The sequence below is a fragment of the Molothrus ater genome, chromosome 3, assembly GCF_012460135.2.
Source record: "Molothrus ater isolate BHLD 08-10-18 breed brown headed cowbird chromosome 3, BPBGC_Mater_1.1, whole genome shotgun sequence".
Lineage (NCBI taxonomy): Eukaryota > Metazoa > Chordata > Aves > Passeriformes > Icteridae > Molothrus > Molothrus ater.
The window spans coordinates 15,387,125-15,411,397 of NC_050480.2; the positions used below are offsets into that span (position 1 = coordinate 15,387,125).

The window sequence follows — 24,273 nt, forward strand, 5'->3', positions numbered from 1 at the left end:
ACGGTCAGGTTAGAAAGGGTTTTTCTTTTTATGCCTCAGGGCTGGCATTCAGCCACCATCGTGTTTGGACACTGGGTGTGTTTTATTTGATGGAAGTATATCCTCTACAGAATGTGAGGCCTCTTGTTGGCCTCCTGTTGCCACGTGAAAAGCATGTCAGAGCAGGTGATGTCAGCAGCTAGAAGTGAAGAAATAATCGCCCTTGAATTTCTTTTGGCTTAGACAGAGGTTGTGTACACACCTGCTAATACTGCTATCTGTCCCTGAGAAGCTTCCTGCAGACTCAGATGGTTAGCAAGGGTACTGCTACTCAGATACATATTCAGGGAAATAAGGTTTTGGATCACAGCTGTAAACAAGCAAACTTCAAAGGTGTTTCACCTGTACATGGAATGTAGAAAGTTCAGACTGGTGTTCCTCAGGTGGAAGAAGGCACAGTAGTGTGGCATCTGTCTAAGCAGCAGTGACTTAAACAGGAGTGAGCTGTTGGAGATTGATTTGTGGTGTTGTCTAAAATGTATTATGGAGTTTTGCTGAAACTAAAGCTACTAACTTCAAGGAAAGGAAAGTTAAAAAGAAAAAAAACAAAAAACTTGTCAGGTGAAAATGTGACTCTGATTAGTGCTCTGCCATGGGCTGGAAACAAGTTGCTCACATTGTATACTTCTTTGTTAATAAAGTTACTTGCTCACCTTAATTCAACCCCGATGGGCACATATTGGTTATTTTACAAATGCCCTTCTTGTCCTGTGGGGCCCGGATGGCAGGAAAGGGGAATATGGGTAATCCTCAGTGCAGCAACAGCAAACTCAAAATTGTGTTTGGGATACTTCCCTGGATTTTTAGGGTGAGGGAGGGAAAAATCAGTACAAGCATCAAGCTGCTTGAAAATGAGTCCCAGGAAGTATCCAAAGCCAAAAGGTGTTTTTTGAGGGTGATGCTTTGCCAGCATGGGACCACATCAGATTCCTGCTGAGATTTGACCGGATCTTCCCAAGGGCCAGCATGTTGTCCACATCTGTCCTTTTGTCACGCTCAGGGAGACAAACAACAGCAGGCAGGGTTAAAAGGTGACTTCCTGCACTCTGCAGCAAAACTATCATTAGCAGCTGCTTCCCAACTACCTTCCAGAAGTGATTTATAGACACTGGGGTGGGACAGGCTGGGGAGGCACCAGTGGAGCCAGAGCCTTTTACCAGTATGTCGTGCTTTGTTCCCAAATCCGCTGGACTAGCTGTGCTCTGCTGGGGGTGGACAGTCACTCTTGATGTGTGGCTCTTCTGTGCTCATCAGAAAGGGGATGACTGTCCAAATGTGCCTTGGATTTGTGTGTGCCAGCTCTCACTAGGTTACGCATTGGAATACTCAATGTTTAAGCAGTGACAAGTGGCTTGTGGAAACAGGAGAGTATATTTTTGCTAAAATCCTACTGGCTGTTGTTCAGGCACCTGGGAGTGCTCCTGAATTTCTCCACAATCTCAATCTTGTGGCTGAGTGTTGATTTTTAAACTCAAAGAATGATTTTTACAAGGAGGAAGACTGACTGTCCACCAGTTTGTTGCCTTTAAGTAGGAGGTGCTTTACATAGAAAAAGTTGGATGAATCCTTCTCCAGCTGCATCAAAATCATTCAAATTCCTGTATTCAGAATGAAGAGCCAGAACTGGAGGAGATTTTTCCCACCTACTTGACCATGGGGAAGTGACAGGTGCCTCCCTGCCATGCAGACATTTATGGGTAGGAGGCCTGATGGAGAAGGAGGAACAAGCTGCTCAATAGCATTAGTAAGGAGGGAAACTTCAGCAGTGTTGGCATCTTGTTGGCACCTGGGGAATGAGTTGTGTCCTGCCTGGCAGTGCTCTCTGCAGGGGTTTGTGATCTCCAGGGTGCAAGAGGGTCCTGACCTCACTGGTGGTGGGACCTTGCATGGTGCTATTTGTCAAGATGGCACACCAGGGTAGATGTGTTGTCATACTCCAAAAATAAGGCTCTGGGGACATCTCCTTCCCCAATATGTCTTTGTTTTTCTGGGATGAAGTCTTTCCTTTTCCTGCAGTCCTTAAGTTCTTCAAAGATCTCAACTTCCTATTTATCTGGTAGGTTATGGTGAAGTATGAAGACTGCATAAGCCAGAAATAACATACTGAAGCACAGAGCAGTTTAAAACTGTAAGAAATTGGTAGGGCTGTGAAATGTTTTATTTTTACCCTTCTGTTCCATTCTTTCTTTGCATGTATTTTTGACTTGTGTATCGTAGTCCATTTGGTCATCCTTTCACACAAAACTTCTCTGCAGCTTTCTGTAAACTCTTTTCAGCCACAGCAGTGATTTTTTTGTGTTTGGTTTTTTTCTCTGTTTTAAAGAGAAAATACATTTGTTCTTTTTTATTTCCTAAGGTAGTTATTAAAATCTTCACAATCCTCCCCCTCTCCCACACATGCATGAATAAACTTAACTGCGTGCGGCAGAATTTTCAAAAGTATCTGCATGATTGAGTCATTTAATCAGTCATTTACCGATCTCTGAAAATCTCAGCCATTGCTGCTGCACTGCTGCCTCAAATATTTGGCCCGAGGTCCTGCTCTTCTTGAAGGTGTTTCAGTCTGTTTAAGCACAGCGGGTCTAAAACTTCACATTTCTGAGGCTGCTTTGTGGCCGGCCACCCTGACTTCATCATGCGCAGATGTTTGCACCAACATACTGCTCCCAGCTGTAGAACACCCCCCTCATTCCATACAAGCCCTGACCCCGGCACGGCTCTTGGCTGTTGATTGACACTGGGCTTCTATAAAGCCCCTGCTCCTGTTAGCTCCAGTATGGATGTGTGTGGTTCCATGTGTGCATCATCCATTCTGTTTATTCCTCAGCCAGCCTGCAGCCCTTCTGGGCATCCAGCAGGTTACTTCTTCCATGGCAAAGAGAACACCTGCCTCAGAGGTGGAGCTCTCCTGTGGGCTGTCACCTTGCGTGGCTTAGTGGAGGATCATTTTCTTGTATCAGAAGGTGGACTTTTTTTGGGGTTTTGAATAATGTGGAGCTGTGGCTGTGGGAGCATTCACTGGACGTCAGTAGTCTTGTCTCCTCCCATGACTGTAACTTGCAGAGCCGAGATGATAACTTGGGCAGCAATATCCTGCCCCATCCCTATGGCAAACACTCCCCATCCATCTTTCTGAAGCATGGGTTATATCCTTAAAAACAGGACTTTGCCAGCTAATACTTCTCCTGTGGCTTAGACCTACAGCAAACTACCTGTTCTGAAATTCATACCTGACAGGGCAGGAAACAACAGTGTATAGAGCTAAATGTCACAGCCTTGAGTTGAAAAATGCTTATTTCTAAAACGAAATCTCCATTTAAGAGTTTTAACAATACATAGTTGTGTTTCTTGAGTTTCAGATCCTCCAAAGAGCCCATAAATGTTTTCCATATGTTAGCAAATAAATTTCTTCTGTCTTGTACATTATAAATCGTCCTCTCAAGAGATGGAATCTGAGTAAGACTGGCCATCCGTTCTGTCTCCATTGGGGAAACACTGTCCTTGCAACAGGCTGAGATTGTTCTGTTTGTCTTCATCCATCCAGCCTGCATCTTCAGCCTTCTTTAATTAACATTCATTTCAGAAATAGGGTTTAATACGGACTGAATGTATTCTGTAATTCCTCAGCCACAGAATTTGCCATATAATTGAGTTCTTGTGTAAATTTTTTTTCCTAATCTACACTTTTACTTTCAATTACAGATAATAATCCCACATGACCACAAAGTTAAAATTGTGAATTGATTCCAAGGAAAAAAGGTCAATGTCTTCCAGAGTCTGCAGAGTGCCTGAAATGGCCTCTTTTAGCATCCCATCTGAAAAAGCAGAGGTGTTTGTTCTGAAACCTTATGACCAGTTCAGCTGAAACACCACTCATGTGTTTTCCAGATAAATCTGCAGCCTTGTGCCTGCTTTGGTGCTAAAGAAAAGACACCCACTGGCAGGAGGAGCAGCAGCTCCCATGGTTATTCTGGTTTGTGACTCTAAAAATGACTGCAGTCTCCTTTAGCTTTAAGGGAAATATAAGGGAGAACACAGCAAAACTCAAGTGTGATATTCATGTTAAAATCCCATGTATTTTATATAATCAACAAATTTTTTTTAAAAACCCTATTTTTTGTTCAATATGAGACCTGGATGGCAGATCGAGCAGGCATGATCTAGAGGTGCATGGTTGAGCAGCAGAATTGTGTTTCAAGGTTATGTTGGTTCCCCAACTGCAAGAAGGGGGAAATACTCTCATGCTTCACTGAGGTGATACAGACAGATCTTGCTGCCACTGCTTTTCTTCCTGGACTTCCAGCAGAAGTCTTCAGGCTCATGTTTTCACTACGAAGTTGTGTGTTTGGAACAATCCTTTGCCCCTTGTGCCTTTTTCTTGTCAGAACATGGATTCCTGTCCTTGGGGATGTTTGACTTAGGAAGTTTGTTATGTGGCTTGGACACTGCTGACAGTCATTTCAGAGACAGACACAATTACCTCTTCTCCACCAGATGGGTGCATATTGGGGCAGATGTTTGCATTACAGTCCCCCTTCCATCTCTTCTGCTTTCCTAATTAAAAAAACAGATTTATCCCTGCTTCCTTTCCTTGAAACCTTTTGTCTACTTTCATTTCCCATCTGGGCCTCAAGCATGTTACAGCCTCACTATTAAAATTTAGAAGATTTATATTAGCTAGATAAACACTAAATCTAATTTTTCTTGCTGGCTTAGTCATTTCATATTCAGATGGTTCTTTTAAAGAACAACTGTGGCTTTTTTTCTTTAAAGTGGACAGTAAACCCAGTCCAAATACTTTGGAATATATTCATAAGTTCTGTGGGATGCTGGAGCATCTGTCATCCCAGCCCTCTGTGGAAAATGATGTTGTTGAGGGTAGATCAGCCTGAGTTGTGAGATGTGTTTCAGTCAAAAGTTGAGCTCAGAGATTGAGGAGCTACAAGAGCTTGCAGTTTCCTTTTTTTCTTAATGCCATCCTCGAATAGCCGAAGGGGGAAATGCATTTTGGAGGCACAGAGCTCTCTGTGGGAATGATGGGGTTGTCACCTCGAGCAAATCCACCATGTTTGCTCTGTGAGGCTGAGCAGACCGACTAGGAGATTGTTGCAGTGACAGGACATGATGGCCTGCCTTCTGTTCTTCTTCCTGCCCAGCAGCCAGCTGTGCTCTGTGTGAACAGCCAAAGGGTTCATTGCTGCTAGCCACATCCTCTGATGTCTGGATTTTGGGCTTGCATTGTAAACCACAGCTATTCTAATTCAGATTTTAAAGGAAAAAAAAAGTACTTGCCAAGAAGAGAGAAATTCACACACAGAAAAACCAACAGGCTCAAATCCTTCCCTCAAAAACCTGAAAAGATCCTGACTATCCACCAGTTTTAAGGCTAGCTGCTTTTTTATCTGTTTGGGGTTTTTTCCTGCCTTCAGGTTAACTTTGCCCACACAAATTTACATCACTCAATGGGAATGGATACCAATTCTGAAAGAGATTTTTCAGTGGGGAAGGTCAAGTGGAAAGTTTTTTCTCTGGCTGTCAGGTTTATTTTCTAGTGTTGTATTTCTCCCTTTCTTTCAGGATCTCTTGTTTCTTTCAAGTGGTGCTGGAAATTAACCCATTTATTTTCTTGCTGTTTCTGCTAATACAAGCAGGCTGTACTCACTGATAATTCAATACTATTGTCACTGAAACAGTGGTATCATCTGGAAAGGCAGCTGTTCTTTTCCTACTTCAGCCTATAGATTGTCCTTGCTTACTCTTAGTCATAACCTGTCATTTGGACAGAAGGATATATAAAAATTACTGTGGTGTGGAGGTACACAGAACATAAAATCTATTTATTCTTTTGTATATAACAGATTCATAAGATGTAAGTGAAGAGCTCAAGGGAGCAGATAGGAGAAAGTTTGAAGGTTTGTTTGCTTTCTTTAAAAGAAAGGAGGGGGGAGTAAAGGTCTTGCACGATTTATGTATTGCTTTATTGTATTTATCATGAGGGGTTTTTTGCTTTTGTGTCACTCTCTGATAGGTAAAACATGCTTTTCTTACTGCAGATCAGAAATTGGCATTTTAACACAATTCCCAAATTGACTGAATTTCCGTTGCTTTGGTGTTGTTTCACTCTTAGTGAATTACAAATAAGAAGAACAAGTTATTAAACAAAAAGTTTCTGCATTGCTATCAGATACTCTAAGGCTCACTGCCCTGTAGTTTTTATGTAGCTAATTATAGCAATGACTGGGATGTGTTGAGCTACTTTGCTGAGGGTAAGCAATTTCTCTTGTCACAATTCTTCCTCTCAAGACCATTTTTTGTAGTGTATTTTTTGGCTCTGTACCATTCCCACATACAAACACAGTTGGTCGTGCAGCAGGATTGGGATATATCCTGCAGGAAACGGAAATTTGATCTTTTGCTGTGGTGGAAGTTTCCTTATAGCTGCATCTTGCCAGAACTTGTGTTGTAATTTGTGCACCAGTTAAGTATTCAGTTTTGTTCAGTTTGCCCCAGCAGTTGAAAAGCGATTTCCTTCTCTCCTCCTCTCCTAATTCTTTCCTCCTCTCCTTTTCTCCTTCTCAACACCCATTTTGTTCTTTCCCTGTGCTTGGATGATGATATGGTGTATTTCAGTGTACCAGCTCTTTACATTTTGTACTCTATTATTTTTGTTATGTATAACCTGACTTGTATGAATTTAAGTAATCTTCAGATTGCTGAAGGTGTTGTTTTCTTGCAGGATGACCTTTAAGATAAAAAGGGTCATCAGGAGACCTGCCTGTAGGATTCCTTGTACAAAGGTGACTTGGCTGGTGCCTCTCCAGCTGTAGTTTCAAGCTGGTGAATTTGTGATCAGAGTGTGTTGTAGCACTGTTTCACTCTTGCAGTCAGCTAGCTGCATGTTTGTCTTCTGAAAAAATAATTTGGCTGTCTAGTAATGTACTTAAACTATATGATGAGTTAAAGTGTCAAGCTGTTTATGAGAATGTTCCCTTTTAATTAATCTGAAACTGCATGCTGTAGTGCATTTGTGTATTTAAGGCACAAATGTGTCAGAAACAAATACAACCAAGGGTAAATTGCCCTTTCATAACATACAGTAAAACAGAGTGGGAAAGGGGTTTGTTTGTTTGTTTGTTTTGGGGGGGTTTGGTTTTTTTTTACTTTTGCTTTTGTTCAGCTGTGGTTCCCAGGGCATTTCTTTGGTATTATGTAAGGGGAACCTGATTTGAGTCAAGATGCCTGTGAAAAACCAGTTATTTTTCAGCCAGCCCAGTTCCCCCACCTTGCTTTTGCAGCACAGTCATGCCAAGAGTGGAGTTGATGTGAGGGAGCAGGATTTTGGGGCTGCAGGAGTTTTTTTAGCACCTATATGAAACCACTGCTGAGGGATGCAACTTGACTGATGCATCTTTAGCCTCAGCAGATCAGAGACCAGCTACTCCATCCCCCTTTTCCTAACACAGCTGACTCTGTGCTGAGCCAACCTAGGGAAGTGAACCAAAAACTAGCCCTATAAAAGAAAGTGAATACTTTTCCGGTGGTTTAGCTCCTGGAGCCAGCTTGCTGTAGGGCTGGAAAAGCAGAAGTGCTGGCTCAAGGGAAACTGGAGCTGATGGGCTGAGCGGGAGGCAAAAACCCTCTGCCACCCCACTAACATTCATGGTGCCACCTGAAATTTATTGCATACCCCTAGCCCTGCATCCATTGCCTTCTGCAAGACCTCTGTTGTGCTGGTGATACAAGTAAGGTGGTTCTTGCACTTGTGTGTGGTTTAGGATTTGTGGCATTTTTCTCCTTCATGTTTCTACTGTGAAATTCGTCCTTCAGTTGAGACTGGAAGGAGATGCCAGGATAGCTGAGGCTGTGTTGATGGGGATGTGTTATGGCCAGATGTATGCTTTTACCTTGAAAATACATGGTTGATACGACTGCAGCTTTCCATTAGGTTCCCTCTTTAATCTGGGCTATGCAGTCAGCCTTTGAAGTGTATAGGCCTTTCTTTCGGCTTCAGGGTGCTTGAAAATTTGACAGAGGCAGAAAATGGCCTTTTCCATTACTTGCATATCCAACCTGAGGAAGTGGCTTTCAGCAGACAGCTATATTTGTAAGCTGCAGTCTCACTGGCTGCTGTGTTGGAACAAAATGCCTTGTCCCAGGGCAGGAGGAGGCAGCAGGGACAGCTGGATGTGGGGTGTCCTGGCTGGCCCCAGGCACTGCCTTTGAAGGTGACAGACAGAGTAGATGCAGCACGGGGTGTAAACACTGTTGGAAGGAGGCCGCCTTGGCCAGGGCAGAGCGATGACTGACAGCTTCCTGTACTGCAGCAGGAGGGATTAGGGAATGGCTGCCTGGCACATACCCCGGTGGGAGCCAGGGATGCAGGTCGGCAGCGAGCAGGAAGAGCTCTCTGCACCATTGGCACGGGGAAAAGCATTTGGCTCCTGGTGCTGAGCTGGAGCATGTCTGGGCAGTGATAGGAGGGGAGCTGAGTGGGAACTGTGGGGCCAAGGAGTTGCTCTCCTCTTCGTGAAGGAGCCTGTAATTCCCACCTGCTGTGTAAACACTGGCAAATCTGATTTGAATCTGTTGTCTTGTGTAACAGGTAGAAAAGAAAAACCCAAAACAGACAGAGAGTTGAGGCTGCCTGGAGTGTGTCCTTGACTTTTGGATCCTCTCAGATGATTGGAGTTGGAGGGTTTTTGTTTGTTTGTTTCCTTGGGCTTTCTTTTTTTGGAGAATTTGGGAAAGAAAATGAGTAGTTTGGTAAAGCTTCGCAATGAGACATGCTTTTTATATGAGGCTTCAATATTTTTCTTTAAGTTGACAGATTCCCCCTCTCACCCCTAGAAAGAAAAAAGAAAGCAAGAAAGAACGAAAGAAAAGCCATAAAGAAACCTCACAATTTTCTGACTGAAAAAATATTGTAAGGTGGTGTCCCCTCTGCCCCCCAGGATGTGTTTGGTAGTAACTGAAGATGAAAAACAGAATACCAGAGTCTGGGGAGCTCAGAGTGGACCTCTGCCCAGTGTTGAAATGCATTATAATGAACTGCATCTAAATAGGCCTGTTTCCTTCCCTCACCTGTATTTTGTTAAGGGTCTTCTTGCCCTGTATCTTGTAAATACTTTATGAAGTGATTGTAGGAAGCAGTTCATATGTCTCTGGCACTTTCTGCAAGAGGAGAAGGAAAGACAGAAGTAAATAAGTGCCATTACATTTTTAAGCAGAGCCTGACATATTTGCAGTGCATATGAAGAGGATATTTTAAAAGTTTGCATCAGCTGTTGGATTCTATTTTGGTGATAAATTCCAGCTAAAATATCATCGATGTTCATAACTGTGTGAATAAATGACCCCTAACTGACTTCCTAAAATATCGTATCAGTCTTCTGTGGGAAGTTTGCATTTAACTTCGTTTTTTCTCCCTCTGTTTGCAGCCTGTTGTATTATATAGGAGGAGCACTGCTGGATTTAGAGGCTGCAGCGTACATAGCAAAGACATTAATGATGGATTAAGTGCATCAAAGACATTAATGATGGTTTAGGTGCATCAATTCTTTTAGCTTGGCTAATTTAATTTTCTGTAGTGTTTTTCTTCCCCCCTTATATTATTCCCTGCTCCCTCCTTGAAAGTTTCTGTATAGAAGAGCTGGGATTCATGGTGAGTTTTGTGGAGCCATCTGTTCCCAGCTGCGCTCAGCTGTCCAGTGTTTAACACCCCCTTATGAACTTTGTTCCTTTATTTCTTTACCCATCTTGCCAAAGGCACGTTTTTTGGCAGTGTTAGATGTGCTAAGTTCCCTGTCAGCACCTGAAAATTAGGAGCTCCCCTTCCAGCTTCCCCCACCTCTGCTCTCTGTGCCACCACAGGGATGGTCAGCTGAGGTCAGGGAGCTGATGCAAAAGTGATTTTGGGCTGCATTCCTGTGGTCCTGCTCCCACGCTTGCCCACAGAGCAGGTGGTGGCACTGGTGGGGGAGAGAAGCAGTGGCCATCACCTCCCCTCAGCAGTTCAGACCATGGTGGCCATTCTCTTGGCCTTAGCAGAGGACAGCTGTGGTAATGTGGATAATATTGTTAGAGAAAGTGGCTCTGCTGATCTTTGCAGAGCTGTACAAGCACAAATGTTGGATGCTGGAGCATCCAACAATGCTGTAATCCATACCACGATGTCATTTTCAAGGTATAAACAGATTAACAGATCCTCTGCAAAAGGGAAAGGCCAGCCTCTATCCCTAGATGGTTTTAAGCAATTGGTTAGTTAAAACAATTCCCAGGTTTAAGTAAAAAGATCCTGTTGAAGCAGTGTAGCATGTCTCAGCACGGAGAAATCCAGTCAGGCCACAGCACAGAGGAGTTGCAGGAATGAAGAAAGAGTAGGAGTTCTGGTAAGGAGAGGCTTTCCACATGGATGAGGACACAAGCACCTTGTGGGTAGACAGAGCCACCCTGCTCTCACCACTGTACTGTGGGATTGCTGTGCTGCCTGGGGGCTTGTCCCTAGAAGCTGCGCTTATGGTTTGGGTTTTTCCCCCCCCTTAAAACATTCTGGTTTTCCCTTGTAAGTACCTGATGCAAAGACTTTCCATTGAAGCAGTGCTCTAGCCCAGTGTTGCAGTAAGGGGGAAGGGTATCCTGGGAAGGAAATGCTGAATAGACCTGCTCAGGGCCTCTGGTCCAGGTCTCAGTCCCAGCAAAATGGGATACTGACTTACTTCAGTCCTCCTCTGACTTCTGCAAACAAAGTTTCTCTTTGTATCTCTTCAAATGCCTGCTTTTGCAGACATGTCTGATGCCTTGCATGAGGCAAGTAGTGAAACAGGAAAATCTCCCTGAGGTTTCCCCCCCTTACCACATCTGAGTGTTTGTCATGTCATTTCATCGTGTCTGAGTCTCATATATTCTTTTCGCTTCTTGAAGTGAGCTGTTAAGCCACATCTGTGGCCCATGCAGAGCTGCCCAATGATGCCAGAGTTGGGTTTAGCAGGAGTTTAATGGAGATGATCTTGTGTGCTGAATTCTAATAAATGTTCCTTAAGTTTTGCTGACTTCAGCCAGCACAGCCACCAGCATCTTTATGGCACTAAAAGCTATAACCACAAAAACTTAAAATAAGAAAAGGTAGCAGTAAAAAATAGCTAGCTGTCTGCACTTTATATTGGTATTTGTTTCAGGGATGACTAGAAAACATTTGAGAAATTCTACTCCTGTTCTGGTATTGGACAAGTCTGAATCCATGCTTATTGTAATGGTTGTGTACAGCCAATTTGTCTTTGAACTGAACTGACATGTGATCTAACATGAAGCTTTTCCTTCAGACTTTCAGCAGAGTAGAACTACATTCAGCTCCAGCCATCCCCAGTGGATGAGAGTGGCAAAATGTTTCAAAAATGTGTGGAAGCAATTTTCTGCAATACAATTTCTGTCTTGTCTTCAGTGATGGGAAACAAATAGAAATTTGACAAAAGCATTTTCTTCTATGGTTTTGTATTGCTGTGACAAATTAAAAGCTTGTGCTTAGGAGACAGGAGTCTCAAATCTTAAAAGATTTTTAACACTGAATCTTTTTCTTAATACTTGGATCATCTAAGGTCTCTTTGAAATGGGCTGTCTTAAGTATACAGGGCACAGTTAGAGGTTGATGGAAAATGTCAGCTGTTCCCTTTTCTAAATGTCTTGAATAGAGAGAAAAAGGTGTTTCGAGACAAAATTTAGGATTTGTGCTGTCTTTCCACTGTCTGTGAAAGTCAGAAGTGCTGTTTCTCTTTAGGCTTTAAAAATAAAATTTTAAAAAGCTGGAGGAGAACGGAAAGACTTGTTCTGGTCTGGCAAGATTAGGCTGAGGGAGTTCTGGGAGACTATATTTTATCTTAATTTCTTTGGAGAGGTGGAAGTTTCTCTGCCACGCATCCGAAATAACTCTCAGACTTCCTCTTTGTGATGTTCCTAAACAGCAGCTCCGTAGATAAGGCCCAGGCCGGCACAGAGCTCGGTATCACTCGCTTGCTGAGCTGTTTTGCTGGTTTTATCATTCTTCCTTTCCGGACTGATAGCACAGCTGTGCCTCCCCATATCCCAGTGAAAGCAAAGGGTCAAGTGAGATTGTGCCAGGGCTCCTGAGGGATTGCACCTGGGCAGAGCACACCAAGGCTCCGGCTGCTGGTGGGGAGCCCATTCATTGCAGAGGTCTCGGCCGGAGCTGGTTGGGCTGTGGCATGGGAGGATGCAGCTCTTTGGCTGTTGCTTTTCCAGGCTCATCCTCAACCCAAGCAGAGCTGGGTTTCTTGTCCTGGGAATGGTGGGGATGCCTTCTCAAAAGATGAGGTGGCACTGGGCTCTTCTTCAGCATGGTCAGGCTTCAGCAGGTGGACCCAGGAGCTGCTGCAGGGAGCTTTGGCTGTTGCAGAAGGATGCCTTCGGTAAAGGTGAAGTTTTGCTTTTCTCTGCTGCATGTCAAGAGGCTCCCTTGGATGTTGTGCTGTGTGGGCTTGCATGGCAGTGGGAGATGGGAAAAGTGGAGAGGGGCAGTAGAGAGCAGATTGGCTTGTGCTTTGTAAAGGCCAGGCTGGCATGGGGGTTTGATTCCTTCAGGACCATTATTTGCAAAGCTAATTGTTCAACATCATGATACATCTGTTCCCCCCTGCTTCATGCAACCATTAACCATTCTAGAGAGGAAAAAAAAAATCTTGTCTTGCTTGACCCACAGTTATTTTTTACAGCAAACTTGCAAATCCTTTAGCTGGCAGAGAGCACTTCTGGAAGTTTTAAGTGACAGAACTCCATAATTTCCCTCTGGCAACCAATTTCTGACAAGCTGCCACAGATTGTATTGCTTCATAATTCTGAGAGGAATCTTTCTTGTAGTCAGCCTTGCATGTTGCATCACACAGAGTGAACCTATTCTGTGAAGCCATTAGAGGCAAGGTGATCAGTCCAGTTCAGAAGCAAGAGAAGTCTGCCTTTTCTCGTGGTTTTTTTTCAAAGATGATCATCTGTGCTTATTGCTTAGGTATCTGATTAGCCTTCTTGTGTAACAAATCCATTTCAATGAGAAATAAACTGCAGTAAATGATTAACATAATCCTCTTTACTAATGACTGGGGTTTTTTAATTTAATGAGTCACTTCTGAAAGTCTGAGGGGGAAACAAGGACATGCTTTTCTTTGTTTAAATTACCACAGTGCCATCATTTGCCTGTAGAAGCCTGGTGTTGTTTCTTCAACACATGCAGTACGTGTGCTTGCTCAGATACGTCCAGCTCACTTGCAGCAGGAAATGTGTTGCACAGGTTTTATAAAATTACTCTTACAGTCGTGATTAATGATTTTGTTATCCAGGCAGTGAAAGCACAAGAGTTTGTGACTGCTATAGCACTCAGAAGGTTCTGGTATGAGCAGCACAAATCTCTCATAATTGAGCATTTGAGGGCATGTTGAAACAGAGTTTGTTATCAGAATCCCTGTCCCAACAACTTTTAGTCTTGGGTTCTTTTCTCTTTTGTGACTACTGGGCATGTTTTCAATAGTTTCCCCTCAAAACAAAATGCTGGAGCTGGATTGGTTTTAACAGGTTTGAGAAGAATATGGTGTTTCTCTGAGAGACCAGTGGCTCAGTAGTTTAGGACCTGATTTTCCATCAGTGAAATAGCCTGTGTCTGGAGGCCACATCCTTTCTAGATGTATTTCTGTAGGTGAGTGTTTGTATTTGGAAGATTTACAGCAAGCATCTCATGTTTCCACCTTTCACCACCCTCCCCAAAATTTTGCCTGCTATGCTGATGGTAGATAATCCCAGCCAAGTCCCAGTCTTCTTGTGGGGGACAGAAGCTGTTCCCTGCTTCCCTCACGGACAAAGTCCTACCGTCATTTGTTCTTAGTGGCACTTGGTTGAGGATGAGTGTGCCTTTTCTTTGAGAATATGCCTGATTTTCACTGGTCACCAAGTCCAGGTTCAGTCACAGGGGAGGGGCATTGAGAAGACAGAAGACTTACAGAGGCCTGAAGCATCATCATGCCTCTAATCCTTGGTCACTTCATTTCTTCTGAGGGTTTCCCTCTGGCTTCTTGAACCTCAGTTTAGCTATAGCCACCATCAGAAGTACCTCCTTCTGCCTGAACCTTATTTGAGCCTGTTCCAGTGAATGCTTTGTGATCTTACTTTCTGAAGGATACTAGAAGAATAAACCCTCCCTGCTCACATTCCTATGGGATTCACAATTCAGTAGACTTCTCATCTTCTTGGTCCCTTCCATGATCTCTTTCCCGGGCTGGAGAGACCCAGGCTATTTAGTTAGCTGTTGTTGAGAAGCCATCCCATGTCCTCTGTGGTGCTGGCCATGGCTCTGTGAGGTTGCAATGATGGAAATACCCTTACTGGGACAGGGTGGAGAGGGCCAGCACCACAGACAGCTTGGAGCAGCACAGGAGGTACATGCGGTGCTTTGGTGGTTGTCTTTTTTTTACCCTGTTGCTGAGCCACCAAGTGGACACTGTCACAGAGCTGCCTATTTTAATCCCAACACCTCTTTCCTGGCCAGCAATAACTGGCTCAGAGGGCATCATTCTGTGTGTCAGATCAAGGTGTTTATGTCACACTGCTCTTTAGGTTTAGTTATGTTTGGGGGTTTTTTAGCATCCAGCATGTTAAAAGTCTCTCTGCATTATGAGATTCTTAAGCAAAGTTTTCAGGGTCAACTTTCATTTTGACTCTTGTGAATAACAAGTTTCATCTGGAAACTGTGTCATCATCTTGTTCATCTCTTTCCTCATGTCACTGATGAGTGTGCCCACCAGCACAGGTGAGGGGCCTGTGGGTTTCACTGGTGACCTTCTGCTTGGGAGGTAGGAATTTTCTACCTCTTTTGTTTTCTTCAGTCCTCAGACCATGCATTCATGTGTGTTAAGAGCACTCTTCCCCTATGTCAGTTTGAAATAGCGAGGGACCTTGGTGGAATATTGGTTTTTGGAAAGTACCAGTGCTTATCCCAGCTGATGGTCAGCAAGGTAACTCTGCAGACACTGCATTTGTCACCCAGTTACTGCCTTTAGTGTCACCAACCAGGAGTCAGCATAAACTTCTTTATGGACAAGTGAGCAGAGACCCAGTCTTAGATAGGTTGATTTCCCCTTTCTGGGTGCTTAGAGTGAGTATTTGTGTCGGCAAACTGCCCATCTAATCTGAGGACATTGAATGTGGAAATGCAGCAATTTTTAATAAGGTGAAAGTGGAGAGCAGTGCCGCAGCCTCTGGTATGCTGCAAACAGGTTTTGTAGCCGTGTCAACACATGTGGAGGAGAGGCTCAGTTGCCCCACCGGGTCTAAAGGGAGAAGAAGGTGTGGAGGATAGCAAAGGTAGATACAAATCAGGCAAGATAAAAATCACTACAAGCTCTTTTCCAGTTGCGTATTGCAGAAATGCTGTCTTCCCAGAGAGGCAGCAAATAGCGCAGTGCTTGGAGGGCTGGTTATAGCTCCCAGCTGCCCTGCTGAGATTATCAAGGAGTTATATCTAGTTTGGGTGGGATTTTTATTTTCATCCAGGACAGGGAGGCAGTTGCAGGACGGTATGTACAATGACCTCCTACTGGGTTGTTTCCCCCAGGCTGCATTGTTTGGATCATGAACACCCATGATGTTTTCGGAGTGTATCCACAAAAGGCTTGTCCCAGCAGGGTTCAGCTGTGGATCCACTGAAGCTGAAGGATCCTGCTGCCTGCCATGGTGCCATTTTAAGGCCCTGCCTCTTTTTTGCTTCATGTCAGTTGAAGTTTCGCTTTGAGAGCAGGCTGGGGCTGCCTGGGCCATGGGGTGTGTTGTGTGGCTTTCTGAGAAGCTTAAATCACAGCTCAGCATCTTGGTCTGCACCATATACAGCTCTGCAGGAAAGGTACTTTTGTGAGTACCAATATGGCTGTTGTAACTAACTCCTGACTCTTTTCAGAGTTTTCAAACAAGTTTTAAGCTTTATGTTACTACAAAACATTTGTAGAAACTGCCTTTTTTTTTTTAATGTCCCCAAAATGTGTGAGATATTGCAGGGCCTGAAGTTAAGTCCACAAGAATTAGCTTTGAAGGGTTTAAACCCCAGATTTGAACTGCCTTTGTCTAATAAGTTATGAAGACTGATGAAGCCTCGTTTTTAAAAGAGCCTGAATATTGGTGCAGCCTGAATATTGGTTCCACTTTAGAGGTGTTGTTAACTATGTTAAGAGTTGATTTGCTTCTGTGTACTTGTTTAAAAAAAAAAACCTAAAACAAACACACGTATTAAAAGTCTGTTCTTAATGGGAGTCAGCCATTCAAAACTCATTCTGCTTGTTGTACCTCTCAGATAACCCAGCCTGGCTTTACATCACACTGCAAACAACTGTGTATTTGCTTTCAACAAAATAAGTTGGGAGTTCGGTGCTTTTAAAGTGCTGCAAGAGTTAAAGAGAACCAACATCTGTTTTTGTGTTGTAATGCTTCAAGGTGTTCTCACCTTTGGACAGAGTCTTTCAGAATGTTGTTTTCAGAATAAACAAATCACAAAGAGGGTTCTTGTATTCTTGGAGCAAGAAATGCATCTGGTGCAATTCATTGGAAAATAGTATTTAGAGAGTGCATTCTTGACAAGGAGAGAAGGTTTTTCAGGTAAAACCAGTCTTCTGCTACTACTGATACAATTCTTCTCTGCTCTAGTTGTGCAGTCTCAGCTGACTGCAGTGGCAATCAGGACCATGGACTTGTAGCTGCAGCACATCTTGTTAGTTGAGAGGAGGGTGGGGTGGAGATTTCTTTTATTTCAGGCACCAAGGTTTCAGGCACATGCAGTGCTACAGCTGTTCTGCTTGTTGTGCATGGAGGCTCTCTTTTCCCTGCTCTTGGTTTGCTGGTGCATTTAACATTTGTCCATAGATATTCATGGTACTATGAAAAAGCCCAAAACTTATAAATAGAATTAATGGGCAAAATCCTGAATATTGTATGGCAACTGTTTTAACCAAGGAAGGGCTATGGAGAGATGGTGGCTGACATTATTACTTCTTTGTGTGTTTCTGCAGGAAGAGCAATAGGATTGTTAAGATGCAGTAGGTATTGGCAACAGCATGTTACTGTGTGATGTTTCACCCTTTCACAATCATTGTTGCATAATGATGTAACTAATTAACCTAAAGAAAGTGCTCAAAGGGAGGCAGGAATGTATAAAAATACAAGTAACATTCATTGCACAGTACTAGTGAGTTTCAAAAAAGTGACAAAACAAGAAAAAAAAGCCTGAAGTTTTTAAAGGAAAGCTGATATTCAAGTAGCTGATGATGAACTGGAATTCCGTGAGTGTTTGGAGAATGTGTAAAGGTTAACAAAATTGCCAGTATTTTTGTAGCCTGGGTGACTGGTGGGGTACGGCCTGGGCACACAGATGCTCTCTCTGAGCCCTCAGGACCTACAGGATTGCGTCATTTGCCGGGGTTTAACTTTGCTCTTCGGAGGTAGCTCCTGGTGAGCACTCATCATCCCACCATGCCCAGGATAACGTATAACATGCCAAGCGAATACAAGTGGTGTTGGTGAATATGTCACGGGCAGGCTATGGCATATTATTTTTCCATGTGTGTGGTGACAGCTTTTATGGCCTGGCAACAGATCTGCCTCTTTCAAGTATTTTATGTGAAATTTCATTAAGCCTCCAGCGGTCAGGTGTTGCCAATACTGCAGGTGTGTGCAAAGTCAGTGAGTGGCAAAACATCTCTTAATGCCCTGTGCTGTAACAGCTGAATGCATGACAATTTTTTTCCCCTTTCCATTTAAAACAGAATGCTACAGATAGCTCCTCCAACTCCTCTCAGAAAAGGGAACAGCCTGTGCGAACTCTGGCTTCTCCTGCATCCTGTGAACATCGAAGAATTTGCACTCGTGGACACCTTCACGACCATTACAGCTCTGACCACTACCATCTAGAACAAGTAAGGTTTCTTCCCAGTGTTGCTACCTCTGTGTCTGCCAGAGTCTGCCAGTGTTTGGTTTTCCTCCACATGCCTGAGACAGCTCCCTCCTTCTGTTCTCTCCATTTCCTTCTCAATTAGCTTTAAATGGCTTCCTGTTATTAAAAAAAGAGGAGAAGGGAGAGGTAACACTGGTTTAGCATGTTCTGTTGTACCACATGCATGCAGGCCAGTGTAGGACTGTGACAGTTTTACTCCCTCATGAGCCAAAGGCTGGAAAAGTCCGTGATGGATCATGGTGAAGGGCATATAAAGAAGGAAAGACAAAGTTTCTAAGTATTGGCTCTTCAGGAAGCAAGGAGACAGTGATTACCAGTAGCAAAATGAGCTTATTTATCTTTTCTCTCTCCTCATCTCCTTCCTACTTCCACAGTCAGTACCACGATCCTACCGGCACGTCAACTTTCCAGATGATGATGAGGAGATAGTGCGCATCAATCCTCGGGAGAAGATTTGGATGACTGGGTATGAGGATTATCGCCATGCCCCAGCACGAGGAAAGAACTTTGATCCTGATGACATGGACTCCTACGTACGTTTTGCCAAAAGCGAGGCCTCAAAACACGAATACACTTATCCTTATGTAGACAACTCGGACTTTGACCTGGGTGAAGATACCAAGGGTGCTGTGATAAAGACTCAACCTGTCAAATTCAAGCCCAGGCGGAAGGAAGATGGTGAGAGGTCGCGGTGCGTGTACTGCAGGGACATGTTCAACCACGAGGAGAACAAGCGGGGTCAATGCCAGGATGCTCCAGACCGCGTCAAGACTTGCATCCATCGAGTGAGCTGTATGTGGTGCGCAGACACTATGCTCTATCACTGTATGTCCGACCCAGAAGGAGACTATACAGATCCTTGCTCGTGTGACACCAGTGATGAAATGTTTTGCCTCCGGTGGATGGCCCTTATCGCCTTGTCTTTCATTGCTCCATGTATGTGCTGTTACTTGCCGCTTCGGGCTTGTTACCACTGTGGGGTCATGTGCAGGTGCTGTGGTGGAAAACACAAAGCTGCTGGATGACTACAGATGCATTCAAAGTGTTAGGTTTTTCCTGTAGTTCAAGGAACACGTTGGTTTTGGAGCACTGCGGTCACTCACTTTAATGCAGCCACTGTGCCCGACAGCATCTGGAAACCACCAGTTTGGATCACTTTACATTGGGTCATCTGGGGCTCACACTGCATTGATTTGCTCATCAACTGTTCTAACTAACTAACCTACAGCATAGACTTTTGTATTATTAATCTGTAATCAAAACAGACTGTCTTGTACATGTTTAAATTTTTTTTTTTTCATTTAAAATGAGTTTGAGAGAAGAACTGCTTTAAATGGTGGTGGATTGTAGAACATCTCCAGGTTATGTCTGTCTTGCCTCCGCTTGTGTGGTACCAACAGCGTGTTAGCAAGCTTTGGCATTTCTAGAAATGGGACGGTGTAGTGAATGAGATCTCACTTGGAAGATATTTTAACTTACCGTCAAGCTATTGTGTATGTATAGAAGGTGTGCTAGTAACAAACTTGTACCACAACACAGTATTTCTGTCACTGGTTTTCTTTGGGTTTTTTGTTCTGTTTTCCAAAGCAAAAATAGCCATCTGAGCTGCAGTTTCTCTTCTAGGGTCCATCGTCATTTCCTTCAGCAAACATCTTAAATTATTTCTCTGTTCCTAAAGCTCTGTGAACAGAAAGTAAGGCTCAGTTACCATAGTCACATAGCCATTGAGAATCTGATAGTCCTCCTTACCTGTAATCATTTCAGACCACTACTTGAAGGGGAAACTTAAATTTTAGGCTTTTCTCTTTTCCCTAAATAAAATGGAAAAATTGGAAAAATGTGTTTTCAGAGCTCTGCCCAAAAAGAAAGGGAACTTCTTCGTAGAGATCTGTGAATAAAACACTAAGGTTCCAGATGAGGAAAATTGTTGATATGCAAAGAATTACTAACAATGCAATGTCAAAAGCACTATTACGGCAATTCTGGGGAAATGCTGCATTAAGTGGTGGATTATATGGAAAATCGTGTGTGTTTGTTTTCTGTATCCATGAGCATGAGAACATTCGCGTCCACTGTAGTAACAACATTTAGCAATCCAAGCAGGTATTGAAAAATCCAAAGCCAGGATGTTAACTACTACTTCCAGTCTGTGACCTGCGGTCCCAATCTGCCAGATACTTCCACACGTCTCAGCACGTTGCTGTGAGCCTGTGTGTGGGATGGAGCATGTGAGTCCTTGCAGGAGCCAGACTGAGGCATCTGCCTGGCTTTTCCCCTCCCCAGTTCACCACCCAGGTTTATCAAGTGGATGCATAAGGTGCATACAGCAGGATAATATTACTTTAATTTTTTTTATTATTATTTTTTTTAATGTCATGTTGTCTTGTGTACAAGGCTTGTAATTAGCTTGGAAAAAGAGTATTTTTCTAATATATTACAAGGAATAGCCAAATAATTTTTATTAAAAAATAAAAAAAAAGATTTAGCGCAGTGAGCTCTAACTAGCATAGTACAATCCGAATACTTTGAGGCAGCTAGGGATTGGCTTGTCAAAGCTGGCACTGCTGTTCCTGCCATAATTTCTTTCTGCAGTAAATTGCCAGTGGGCGCATGTCCTTTCCCTCCCTCTATTGCACATTGACATCAGTCTTAAAAGAGAGGATTTTTTTTTTAAGAATTAATTTGCCAAATAAATGTAAAAGGAACGCTTGCCATTCTTTCTTGGTGGAATGTCCCAACGGTTCCTCTGAGAATTAATCACAGCTTTTTAGTCAACCGTGAATTAAGTATGCAATGTGCTTATTATACACTATAGAGTTGGGTAGGTTTAATTCATAGCAGTTACAGGGGATTTTTTCAGTTGGAGAAAAAAAAATTGAATGATAGTGGAAAAGGGATGGAGTGTTACACTCTGGGTGATATGTCTGGGTTTGCTGAATGAAATATAAATATTTTGTGCCTAATAGCAGTTGACAAATCTCTCAATGGTGTCTAGTAAACATCAAGCCAGCCTCGTAAAAAAATAATTATTGAAACAACCTTTTCCTTTTATTTCTGTTCTCAAAAGTTGTTTCATGTAAACAAACATCTGTAAGATCTTCTCTCTATAAAGCACAACACTACAAAAAGATCTTACAGTTTTTTGTCCGGTCTTGAAGTGCCCCTATTTATTTAAGTAAAGTAGACATACTCCAAGCCTTTCTGTATGTCTGAAAATAAAAGTTATTAAAAAAAAAGTCCCTCTTTTTAATTTTTTTTCTTTCCCCCTCCTTCTTCCCTCTTCTCTTGGGTTTTTGTAATACTTGTAGATTTTGCTGCGTACGTTATTTGGTTTGTGATGGCAGTGGTGTAAGGGCACAAGGATAGAAATGGGTGGTTTTTTGTAAATATTTCTCCTTAATTTCCACACTGCTGCTGAACAGTGTGTAGCATTCTCCCAGTCAGCTTTGCAATACTGACATCAATCATTTGAGAGAAATTATTCAGATTTTATTTTTGTATCTGTGGTAACAAAAACATTAACCAATTTTTTTTCCTGTTGTGGAAAGGTTTTGGGTTTTTGTTTGTTTTTTTTTCCAAGCTATTGCTCACGTTAACAAATTAAAGTGCCTGAAGCCTCATCATTATGTATCTATATACTAAAAGTTAAAACCCTGTTGTATTGATTTTTATAAGCCTTTTTACCTCTGTGTAAAAAAAATATATATACAAGTGTATGATGTACATTTTAGTTCTTAACTTCTTTTTTTATTGTTTCTAATATGTATGATCAGTGTAGCTATTGCTTTAAAATGTACTGTGTAAATACAAATACATCATATCAAAATGATGTCGTTTATTGTCAGAATTATGCTGTTTATTGTTGTTGAGGTGGCTGGGGACTGAGGGGGAGACAGTATGTGGGAGCATCTCCAGAGCTCAGGGTTTCTAAGAAAAAAATGGCTCAATTTTACAATTTTGGGTGGCAAAGGCTGCTAAGCCTTGGGCACAGGCCATTCTCATCCAGACACAACAAGGGAGGACGAGGATGGGTTGGTTTTTCCTGGTGGTTTTTAGGTGTTTTCTGGATGTTTGGTGCATTTGGCGGGAGGACGTGGCCTGGCGGCACCAGGCCCCAGTAGGCCCTGGCAGCCATGGCAGCGGCCAAGGCTCCCTCTTGCTCTCCCTGCTTTTCTCCCCTGAGGCCTCAGCGCCCGCACAGCTCTGGGCTGAGCTGGAGATGGTGCAGGGCTGTTGTTACTTGGCTTTGTTTCAAAATCTCAGCAGGGCTCTGAGAAGGGGGGAGCAGGGCAAGGCCACAGATGTGGCTGCCGAGCGAGCGAGGGCCATCCCGGCTGCTGAGCACACACGGGGCAGGTTTGCAGCCACTGGGAAGGAGAGATGCCTGAGGTGCCTGGCACGGCCATCCCTGCTCAGAGAGGCTTAGCATGGAAAGGGAATAACCCACTTTAAATGGATACCAGGCTGCTACCAATCAATGGGGGAAATCAGGGAGAAACCAGTGAGTATATCTAAACATTTATAATTATTTCCAACGGCTTGGTCAGGCCAACACCAACCACATCTGCCGAGCCCAGGTTTCTCTTTCCATAGGTAAGTGATGATAAAGCTGTTGCTCCTCTTTTATGTGCTGCTGGTTGTTTTGCTGCTGAAGAACAAAGCTGCCTCAAGCAGTATGTAGGAGAGGAGGCAAAAAGCACACTTTTTATTCATTTATATTTGTTTACATATTCCTAGAAACATGATGTGTTCATATAAACAAAGATTTCTGTGTACATTTATTATACAACTGATGATGTGTGTATGTTTTTTAAAAAGACGTGCAGCCCTCATGAGAAATGCTCAGTGTGGGTCAGGTGCTGTGTTCAGGACTCTGCACACAAGATTATTCAGTTTGTGTTCGTGTTTGGCTCCATCAGCAGCAAAGCTGCAAAGTATTGCTCACAGTCCATCACTCTTAACTAATGGAGAAGAACTTCGACCCTATTCCTTCGCCATTTGGATTTAGCTCATCCTACAAAATGCCTGGCTAAAACCATGTTTCTTGCAGCCTGCAATGTCCTCTTGCTTTCATCCACAAATCCAAAGGTGTTGCTTATGCCTGGAGATTTCTAAACTGAACCAGAAAACGTTACATTTGGGCACTGAATCTGTGGAAAACACAAGTGTCATCAAGATACGAGGCACCATGAGCATCAGCCAACTTTCTGCAGCATAATTTACTACTGTTGTCTGTCTGGGACAGGTTCTGTCCTCATGGTAGGATGCAATCAGAGACTGAGATTGGAGAGAACACAGATACTGTAAGCTTGCAGCCATATGAAACGACATGTTGAATATTTTATGTTTAAAAAAAATCTAGTTCACTAGTAAATGTAACACAAAATACATTTTAGAATAATGTCTTCACCCAGGCTGAGTTTTAAGGTCTGACAATTGCAGCTTGGCATTTTCTAGCAAGGACTGGACACCAAGTGTGCAGCTACCATTGCCTGGGTCAGAGTGGCTCTCCAGGTCTCTCTTTTCCCTATTTAAGCAGCAGCTGTGCTGACCCAGTTCACACCCAGGCTTTTCCCATGGGATGGCATCCTTGGTTTCAGACCAACACAGTTCCACCTGTGTGAATTGTTCTCCTCATAGCCTGTGAAATGAAGGAGTCAGAGGGTAAGGAGAGGATTTTCTTGACTGCCCCCTCAGGAAGCCTGCAAATGCTTCTAAGAAGCCTCTCCTTATAGAAGCAGCATCAGGTCAGGAATGGCAGAGTGAGTGGAGGGCAACTGCAAGGGGTAACCAGTGTGGTTCCCTCCAGCTCTGTTCTTCTCTAAGGGACAAAGATAAAGAGCATTTCTCAGCAGTGCAGCTGCTTGGCATTGCTTTCAGGGGCATGAGGAGAATTCACCTGGCCTCCTTTAATCACTGGGTTGGAGGTTTATCTCACTCTGCTTGGAGAGTTTGTAATTTAAATGTGCAAAACAGACTTACCCCTGTTGTGAAAACAAGTCCAAGAGTTTGAATGACTTCCATAAAGTCATATGCGGGGTTTGTGACACAGTCTGTCTTGGGGTATCCTGAGCACAAGTTCACCACCATCTTCATCCAAAGGTCGTTTCTCCTATCATCCTGGAGATTAATGAGGAAGTTTGGGCTTTGTCAGGAGCCTTGCTGCATGGAGCATAAACCAAGCTGCCAGCAAGGGGTGTGTGAATCTTCTTTCTCTGCTAATTCCACCTAAAAATGCAGATTTGAAG

The 24,273-nt window shown here is 43.3% G+C and overlaps 1 protein-coding gene across 2 annotated transcripts in view; it reads left to right on the forward strand.

The window, feature by feature from the left end:
* The window catches only part of SPRED2 (sprouty related EVH1 domain containing 2), a 59,471-nt gene extending 37,617 nt beyond the window's left edge, over positions 1 to 21,854 (forward strand). For both annotated transcript variants that reach the window (XM_036380005.2, XM_036380006.2), the window contains exons 5-6: positions 17,838 to 17,987; positions 18,400 to 21,854. In XM_036380005.2, coding sequence (XP_036235898.1) covers positions 17,838 to 17,987; positions 18,400 to 19,050 — 801 coding nt within the window. In that variant the 3' untranslated portion in view covers positions 19,051 to 21,854. The remainder of the gene's footprint in view (positions 1 to 17,837; positions 17,988 to 18,399) is intronic.
* Positions 21,855 to 24,273: the final 2,419 nt, after the last annotated feature.